At 36.0% G+C, this 10,248-nt stretch overlaps 1 protein-coding gene across 4 annotated transcripts in view; it reads right to left on the bottom strand.

Moving 5' to 3' along the window:
- Positions 1-10,248, bottom strand: part of dbn1 (drebrin 1) — a 308,178-nt gene that overhangs the window by 15,086 nt on the left and 282,844 nt on the right. For 2 of the 4 annotated variants that reach the window (XM_030153990.1, XM_030153991.1), the window contains exons 9-11: positions 6,289-6,345; positions 4,893-5,007; positions 656-784 (exon numbers count right to left, since the gene is read on the bottom strand). In XM_030153990.1, the coding sequence (XP_030009850.1) occupies positions 656-784; positions 4,893-5,007; positions 6,289-6,345 (301 nt within the window). The remainder of the gene's footprint in view (positions 1-655; positions 785-4,892; positions 5,008-6,288; positions 6,346-10,248) is intronic. The other 2 variants (XM_030153992.1, XM_030153993.1) reach the window with 1 other exon arrangement.

The following is a 10,248-nucleotide window of genomic DNA, read 5'->3' as shown; positions in this document are numbered from 1 at the left end:
CAGAAAAGTGTGTTTAACGCTTATGAGTAAAGGACAAAAATGGAATAAGTTATCACTAAACTCTGGCTCAAGAGAAGCCAAGTTTGACTGCCATTCCAGTGCATTTTCACCGGTAGAAGGTTGGAAAAACACCAGTTACGGGTTGCCTGGAACGCAGCATAAATACCAGGTCTGAACAGGGGTTGACTTTGCTTTAATGGGTAGGGTGGGGGTGAATTTGTCATCAGGTGGCGACATGCATTGAGGGTTGGTGATCAGATCTAAGGGTTATGAAGGTTAAAATCTGTTAAGATTGTAAATACAGTGATTAAAGCTAATGTTGAAAATGTAGACAGAGGCATAAAACAGATGTGTACAGTGTGTATTAGGTAAAAACAGAGGCACCTTCTCTTTTATCATTTTCATTGGGTTCCTAGTCTCTCAAGGGTATTTTTTTATCAGAAAAGTGTGTTTAACGCTCATGAATAAAGGACAAAAATGGAATAAGTTATCACTAAACTCTGGCTCAAGAGATTTGCTCGTTTATTTTCCATCTTTAACACATCTGACTTCATGTCGAAGTACAGAGTAGAGACGCTCAAACCGAGCTGCTGCCGTCCTTCTGTTTGTCCTCTTTACTTCCTCTTGCTGTTTATCGGTTCTGTGCTGTACCTACCGGCTGCAGCGGCGGGCTGCGTCCGTGCGTGTGGCGGGGTGCGGAGGGGGGAAGTGCCCCGGGGGAGGGGGCTCGGACTGGGGCTGCTGGGACTGTGCTGCTGCCTCAAGAACGGGCTGTCCAAACGGCCTGGCGGTCAAACAGCCACACGCACCGAGCACGAAGATACAGACACACAAAAAAAACAAGGACAAGAAGCCACGGACCAGGACAGAGAGATGCAGGGAAGATGACGACACAAGAAGAAGACAGACACAACGGAAAAAGAAAACGAGAAAGGGAGGAAGTAGGAGGAAGACAGGGGTCAGAGTCAAGATAATCATCCCCAGAGGAGAAGCAGAAAGAATTGTGGAAAAAGATCCCCATCAAGAAGAAAGACGTGAAAAGGTGCCAAAGCACGAAAGAAACGATGAAGTTGAAGAATCAGCAGAAATCAAACGAGTGGAGGAAGAGATGGGGGAAAAAAATGAAGGAATGGATGAGTTCAGACATGAAGAAAAGAGGAAGTTAACAAAAAGACACAGATATGGCGAAAGAAAGAAAGAAAGAAAGAAAGAAAGAAAGAAAGAAAGAAAGAAAGAAAGAAAGAAAGAAAGAAAGAAAGAAAAGGCGATTAGTGTGGTTTTAACACACTGATTGTAGATAGCATGCAGTTAGGCAGAAATGAAACGCTGAAGATGATTCTTGATTAAAATCCTCTGATGATTAATGTCTGTTCTACCTCAGAACCAGCAAAATAGAGAGCTGAAGTGAAACCAGAACATCCAGAACTCCACAGACAGAACTGAACCTACCAGGATAATGTGTGGAACTTCACCACAGTAAGGGCATTTCATCTTTGTTAATATCATCCTGCCTTCAACTCATAATGGTTTCAACACCGCAACACCATCTTGAAGTCACCGAACATAACTATTTTTATGCTAATAAATGAGCCGTTTACAAAATATAATAAATTCAAAAGCCAAATGAAAACATAAATATACATTTAGACTATTGCTTACTCATATAAATTTACAAAAAAACAACAAAAACTGTAACCCTAAAATGACAATCTACAGGTAAGCACATGTATCTGTACTTAGATGGAGTTTGTGTTGGAGTCAAGTGATTTTTGATGTTAACTAACCCCATTTCTAAGCCTATGACTGTCTCAGATGCCTATATATAATAGAGTCTGTACAGTGGTATTTTATGCAGACGACTTGTGCTTTTTCTGCAAACGTTTGTACGAATGTTCCTGAATTTTTCGTCTCTTTTCTGCTCCTCTAGTTACCATTAGCTTAAACCATACACTAGTTACTCAAACAGAAGTATAGAGACATTAAAAGTACTTTATAATGAAAGCATGGACTGACCTGACGCTGATAAACTGCATTTTACCTCAATTATTTTACTGTATTGATAGAATTAGTGGTAATTAAATGTATTAGATCAGATGCTTTGGGTCTTTAAGGGTTAAGTACTATCCTGTTATACATACATATTTGTCATAGAATACAGTAATTTATGGACCTGTGTCTTTTTAAGCAATACTAGAGGATAATTTTCCCAAAATACAATAAAATTTGAAACCTTTTCCATCTGGCAACGACCAACTCCTAGCACAAAACACATGCATGTGTACTTCAGTGGAGTTTGTGTTGGAGTCAGGTGGTTGTTGACATTAACTAACTCCACTTCTAAGCCTATGACTGTCTCAAATGTCTCCATCTATAATAGAAGTCTGTAGTCTATGCAGACGACTCATGCTTTTTCTGCAAACGTTTGTACAACTGTTCCAGAATTTTTTGTCTCTTTTCTGCTCCTCTACAGCAGCAACATTTGTTACCATTTGCTTAAACCATACATTAGTTACTCAAACAGAAGTATAGAGACATTAAAAGTACTTTATAATGAAAGCATGGACTGACCTGACACTGATAAACTGCATTTTACCTCAATTATTTCACTGTATTGACAGAATTAGTGGTTATTAAATGTATTAGATCAGATGCCCTGGGTCTTTAAGGGTTAAGTACTATCCTCTTATACATACATACTTGATATAGAATACAGTAATTTATGAACCCGTGTCATACAGTATTAACCAATACTGGAGGATAATTTTCCAAAATACAATAAAATTGGAAGCCTTTTCCATCTGGCAGCGACCAGGCCCAAGCACAAAACAGATTACAACACAAACTTCACATAAAAATATTTCATGTATGAACCACCTCAGAATCACCTAATGAATAAAGTCAATTCTGGAATTAACAAAGGCTGAACAGGAACAGATGTCAGGACTTCGGCTCTCTATTATGCTTATTAATTGTAAAGAACAGAAGGAAAATATCAAAAGTCATGTTTAGATCCTCTGAAAACTACATGTCAGTGTTTTTTCTTGAACTCATTAATTAAGGAAAAATCAGAGCAAACATTAATGTGGCTGACAAACAACATACAACACAAGCCAGCAAATCAAAACCAAAACCACATAAATTAAAACACTATATGTTCCAAACTGTGTCAAATGTACAGTTGTCCAGCAAGGGAAAAAAATATCGTTTTTGATATAATTTGTGATGTTTCAGGTGGAAAATATCCGCTGTGTCCAGGACTTTCATCTTCACCACTTTTCAGTCAGTTTTATCAACAGGAAGACAAACATCTCTCAAAGTGTTGGTTCTGAGGAAGTAGGAGCTGAGGAGAATGGCATCGCGAAAGTGATGAAAGACGTGTTGGATTGACAAATGATGATTCAGACGTCAGAAACCCTCACACCCACCCCTCCCTCCAGAGCCCGGGGCGTAAAAGTGATTCATCACATCAAAACTGTAAAACAAGACAGGAAACGGACGCCATCGCTGCTGCCAAAAGTACAATAATTAGTTTGATTAAAATGAAAACACGTATATTTATGTCGGATTAGACTCTTCATAGCAGGTGGTACTGTATAATAATAATAATAATAATAATAATAATAATAATAATAATAATAATAATAATATGATCTTTATACCATTATCACTTTCCTTGGATATGACTTTGTTTTTACGATAAATGAGTGTTTAGTCTTCAGGATTTATTTAAGATTAAAGCAGGGCTGGGAAATTTAATTACAAATAATAATTAAGCCAATTTAAGATAATTATTTGGTTAATTTTGACACTGCATTTCACCGAAACCAAAATAATCATATACAACCCCCCCCCCCCCATCATTTAACATTTTGCATTGTGCATCTATATTAAGTAAAACATAAATCTCCTCCCACCCAAAAAAAATTTTTGGATGGGAACAAAATGTTTTCATGGGTTTTTGTGTTAATAAACTTGACCTTTTTCCAATGTTGTATATTCTGATGTAGAAAAACATTCATCAGTTAATAATTTTTATCATTACAGTAGGTGTGGCTGTTCTATTTATGTGACATTTGTCATGTCCTGACCATAAAACAAGCTGTTAAAAGCAAGAATTATTTATTATACATATGCGAAAGAAAAATTCTGATTATACAGTTTATACTTATATTGTATGTTTTTAGTTATATTATATGTTTGTATTTATATTGTATGTTTATAGTTATGTTGTATGTTTATATTTATATTGTATGTTTGTAGTTATATTGTATGTTTAGAGTTATATTTTATGTTTATATTTGAATTGTATGTTTATATTTAGGTTGTATGTTTATATTTATATTGTATGTTTATAGACATATATGTTTATATTTATATTATATGTTTAAAGTTATATTGTATGTTTATATTAATATTTTACGTTTATATTTATAATGTATGTTTATAGTCATTGTTTATAGTTATATTGTATTTTTTCTATTTTCTACTTGTAGTGCCGTGGGGCGTAGAGTTCTGTTAATTCACTTTTCTGTATATGCTGAATATATGGCAAAACTGACAAATACAGCTGACTTAAACTGTTTCCTGTCTTGTTTTGAAACATTTTGTAATTTGTGAATCAAAGGAAATGAGGGCTCCTGTTCTTCTGGAGGCAGAAGATACTTAGCCCAAATATTCAAATTTCCCAGAAATGTAAAATACATCACTGTAAACTTTGTCATGTTAATCAGAGCCTTGGTGATTACAGATAATTCACACTTCTTCATGCATTAGTGCATCAAGTCTGCTCCACTGGTTCACTGCTGCTTTCTGATCTCTGTAAACTGTTTTTTTTTTTTTGTCTCTTCTGTTAAATGTTTTACAGCTGTGATAGGTGAGTTTGGAGTGTTTACCGGTCCTGTGGATGGAGACAGGCGAAGTGTCAACACTGATGGTCATGGCTCTCTCCTTCTGCTTGAAGAACTCTCGAGGGTTTCCTGAACGCTGAGCGATGATGGCCTTCGCTTCCTGGAAAACAACACACACACACACACACACACACACACACACACACACACTCTTTATCATTAAAAAACAGGTAAATCACAGCTAACATTTGAGGATGATGATTTACCAAAACACATCAAGTAGAGATAAGATAAGATAAGATAAGATAAGATAAGATAAAATAAAATAAGATTTATCGATCCCACCATGGGAAAATTTAACAGTTACAAAAATAAAGTGCAAGGAAGACAAGAAAAAATCTACAATGTACATAAATACTTATATAAATGTGGGCTTATATTTAAAATTTAATAATATATACATATCTACAGTATGGATGTACATGCACATGGTGCGATATGGGGAGGGGGGGGATAATAAAAGTAAACAGTTGTTAATTGAAGTAAATGTTTACAAATGGCACAGAGGTGTATACTACATACTGGTGTATGAGGTAGTGGAACATTTTTCAGCCTATTGCATACTTTTTCCAGATGTATTTACCGTACATCAGGCTCTTTTTCCTTGGTAATCAAAACTGACAATAACAACAATAGACAAATGACTTAAGCTGCTCTGCATCTATATAACTAACACAAATAAGACCACTTTGACTTAATCTTACATTTTTAACTGTATAAAATGATCAGAGATCATGTGCATCTACTGAGTTCCTCACATTCACAGGAAAGTGTTCTAAAGCACATTCTATTTATTGCACTGAGAGGCAAAGCCATGTCAGGGATTTGATTTTTATTAATTCAATTATTTTTCTTATTTAATTTATATGATGATTTATATCATTAATATATTTCAATGGTGTTTTCTACTGTTTATGCTCCAAATTAGAGTTCATTTATTAAAAATCAGCAAATGTTTCCCATATTTTTTCATGTATTGGTGAATTTGGAGAATTGTTTGAGGATCTAAATATGTCATATTTTATATTCTTGTGTCTCTGTCTGGTTTCTGTGGGATTAGATGCTGTGGAAATGATGGAGTGGTTGAGGAATTTTGGAACCTCCTCCAAGAATATTTCATGTTATGTGATATGACGTAGATTTTTACCACATTTTCATGAGGTTTCTGAACAACTTTAGCATAATAATAGATGTGTGGGAAACCTACTGGAAGAACGGATTCACATTTTTCAATGAAAAGCTATAAATCACATCATTTTAAAACATTATTATTACCATATCTATGTATAAAGATTTGGAAAACGAGCACAGATGTCAAGGAGAATCATCCAAAAAGCTTAGAACCCTTATCTGTGATCCAACTGGTCAAATATCGACTCACCTCCACCTCCGACTCCTTCTTTTCCAGTTTCAGGTCCTCGATGCTCGGCTCTGTTACCTGCACACGGAAATAAAACAGAAGAAATGTTAAAAATTAGAAAAAAAAAGATGAATGATATTGTAAAGTTAACCTGAAACAAAAAAGTGTTAAACAGTAAAAACACACCAATAATCATCTGAACATTGTTTTTATCGAAGTGAGAACTAAGATTGTTGTTATTTGTGTGATTTTTGTTAAGACGAAAATAAACAAAACAAATACTGAATCAATAAATCAGAGACCACAAAAAATAAATAAAATAAAAAAAACAAGAAATGTGAACGCTCACAGTTTGTTTTCGCTCACAGTCCATGAAATACTGTTTATAAACCAGGTATAATCAGGTACATACTGAAAATATTGCTGATAAAATGAATGGAGTGATTACACGATGCCACCATCGAGGGGCGATAGAGTCTGTGTTTTAGTTTTATCAGATAAACTCAGCACATTTTATACTCAAATCCTAAACCTACAGGGAGAAACAAGATTCTGCATTCAACATTACTCTAAAATCTATTTCATTTTTAATTCCACGTGAGATTGAGACATTCTCTAAACTTCACAATGACATTTTTATTTCTTTTTTTTGTCTACATTTGGCTGCATTTTTTTCATATTTACACCTACTACGGTATATAAAATCCTTCTGGAGCTGAAGCCATTTTTCTGTTCTTCATCTCATCTGGTTTCTTTGTGCATTAATGCTTGAAAAATCTCAACTGTCACACAAAATAAACTAATATATATCTTTTTTGTTTCTTATTTTTTTAAGACCATCCTGGGATGTCACGGTATGTCTGCTGCTGTGATAAGACACGCATGTACAAACAGTCATATAAACACACAAAAGAAAGTTTAATTTCAGAGCTGATATTTATCCATTTTCCATGTTTTCTTGATAATAACCAAAATCACTTCAGTTCTTACGTCAATATCTATGGCATTGTACTGACAAAAACAGTGCTTTTAGACATTCCGTGTTTTCTTTTCTGTCTGTTTTAGTCACATGACACACACAGGAGTTAGTATTTGATTGCATAACCGTTGTTTTTGATGACTGCTGATGGTCTAATCATTTTTTCCGCAACTGTTTGTGTACTATTGAGCATTAACATCACTGGCTTTAACAGAACTCATAGAAACTATGACAGATTCCATAGATAAAAAAAACAATATGTAGCAGGAGTATTCATTGATCTAAAAAAAAGCATTTGACACCATTAACTACGAAATATTGATTTACAAAGTGGAACAGTATGGGATCGGGGGGGTAGTTTTGAATTGGGTGAAGAGTTATTTAGGAAACAGACAACAATATGTGAAGATGGGAGACTGTTATATTATTTTACATTATATTTAACACAAAAATCAGCATGTCAAAAGGACATGAAAATTACGCACTACTATTTTTTGAATATGTCTTTGGTCTCTCACAGGTACATTTTGAAAATTGAACTAATTATTAAAGGCAGAGTGTTTCACAAAAATGACCACTGTTGCAAAATCATTCACGATTTATATACATTTAAATGGGCAGGTTCTGTATGTAACACAAGTGGACACGATGGGTTACACACAAAACTTGGAATGAGACTGAGATTGATGAAAAACCCACATGTGTGGATTAGAAAAACCACTAGGATTGACACATTTAACACAGTGTCTTTATTTATAGTCTATATTAGACCATTTACAGACATGTTTTCACATCTAATGCACTGACACCTAGGGAGATTTCATGTCCCAATTTTGGTCATATTTTTCGACCCAATAGTTTGTCAAAAATTCATTAATTATGGGATGGCTCAGAGTAAGAGTACAATTTTTTTTTTTTTTGCATTTATCTGAGGTCATCATTAGGTCCATCCTGAGGGGAAATATGTCTAAATTTACTTTTTATTATTGGGTCTAAAAAGCTGGAAAAGTGTCAGGTACCAAAATAAACCCAGTTTCATAGAAGCACCCATATTCAAAGTCATTTTAAACGAATGGGAAAAGGATAAAACCAAATGTAAACGCTTTTCTAATTGACTGAATCGCATTCTGCTTTGAGATGCTTTTAACCCATAAAGACCCAGGTACCAAAATGAACCCAGTTTCATAGAAGCATCCATTTAGAAATGATTCCAGAGCTAATCTGTCGCATCACTGACAACCTCTAATTTTATCAGAAATCATGCAACAAATTCTGCCAAAGACCCATGAGCAAATAGATTTAGAAGCGGTTGTACAAAAACGGAGATGTTCAGAAGATTAACATTTTACAGCTGTGATATGAAACAGCAGGCAGCTGATTGTAAAATGGATATACGGGTGCATGTGGGAAAAAAAAAAAAATCAGAGAGAAAATTTGCTTTAATGCCGGAAATTTTGTGCTGAACACGCAGCGTATAATCCCTCTGTTCAAAAACAAACCCGTCGTCGAAACAAATTGGTTTCACTTTTGTGTCGCAGTGTTACTCGAACACAAAAAGCAGGGCTGAAGTTTTCATGGTCGTTTGAGAGAAGTGATGAACGGCAGAAAGATGAGGAATTAACAAAACAAACCAAAAACACATTTGAGAAGTTTAAAACACATCTGAACAAAAAAAAAAAAAAATACAGTCAGATTCAAGTTTTTATCACCAACAGAAGTGACGAGTCCCCAAAAACGAACATTCACTCACTTTATTTAACTTCCATATTCAAAACTGGAATCTGTAAAAAATAATACTGGAAGGTCTCAGAGCGTCTGTCTGTCTGTGTATCTGTCTGTCTGTCTGTCTGTCTGTGTATCTGTCTGTCTGTCTGTGTATCTGTCTGTCTGTCTGTCTGTGTATCTGTCTGTCTGTGTATCTGTCTGTCTGTCTGTGTATCTGTCTGTCTGTCTGTGTATCTGTCTGTCTGTGTATCTGTCTGTCTGTGTATCTGTCTGTCTGTCTGTGTATCTGTCTGTCTGTCTGTGTATCTGTCTGTCTGTCTGTCTGTCTGTGTATCTGTCTGTCTGTCTGTCTGTGTATCTGTCTGTCTGTGTATCTGTCTGTCTATCTGTGTATCTGTCTGGCTGTGTATCTGTCTGTCTGTGTATCTGTCTGTCTATCTGTGTATCTGGCTGGCTGTGTATCTGGCTGTCTGTCTGTGTATCTGTCTGTCTGTGTATCTGTCTGTCTGTGTATCTGTCTGTCTGTCTGTGTATCTGTCTGTCTGTGTATCTGTCTGTCTGTCTGTGTATCTGTCTGTCTGTGTATCTGGCTGTGTGTGTATCTGTCTGTCTGTCTGTGTATCTGTCTGTCTGTGTATCTGTCTATCTGTCTGTCTGTGTATCTGTCTGTCTGTCTGTGTGGTTCTTACAAACTGAGGTGTTTTAATTGGCCAGTTTGGTTCCTACAGTTGATGAACAGTCCCATCTCCACATTAAATATCTTTTTTCTTTAAAATTCCCTTTCTTTAAAGTCAGGAGGGACTGATTTAATTCATGTTGCTAAGCAGTTGCCAGGGGGAGGGATAGGAAAGGGAAGTGGACTCTGTGTTGCGTGTGTTTGTAAATGGTAAATGGTCAGTACTTATATAGCGCTTTTCCACACTTTCATGGCGCCCAAAGCACTTTACAAAGCCTCAGCTTCACCCATTCACACACACTCATACACTGGTTGGCGGCTGCTGCCATGCAAGGCGATGCCAAGCCCAAGGACACTTCAACATGTGGTCAGTTGGAGGCAGGAGGCAGGATTCGAACCGCCGACCCTTTGGTCATTCTACCAACTGAGCCACAGCCGCAAAGGTCAAAGGTCCTGTGGTGTTAGTTTTCCACACAATGTGAGACCACCAGAGTGACTCACTTCTCCGTCTGTGTTTGTCTCAGACATCACACTAAGTCCGTACACAGCTGACTGCTGCAGTTTGTCATACTTATGTATTTTTGGTCAAAGAACAGACTAG

The sequence above is a fragment of the Sphaeramia orbicularis genome, chromosome 14 (genome assembly GCF_902148855.1).
Source record: "Sphaeramia orbicularis chromosome 14, fSphaOr1.1, whole genome shotgun sequence".
Taxonomy (NCBI): Eukaryota; Metazoa; Chordata; class Actinopteri; order Kurtiformes; family Apogonidae; genus Sphaeramia; species Sphaeramia orbicularis.
Note: the sequence above shows the minus strand (reverse complement) of the source record. Positions and strands in the feature narration are given on the sequence as shown.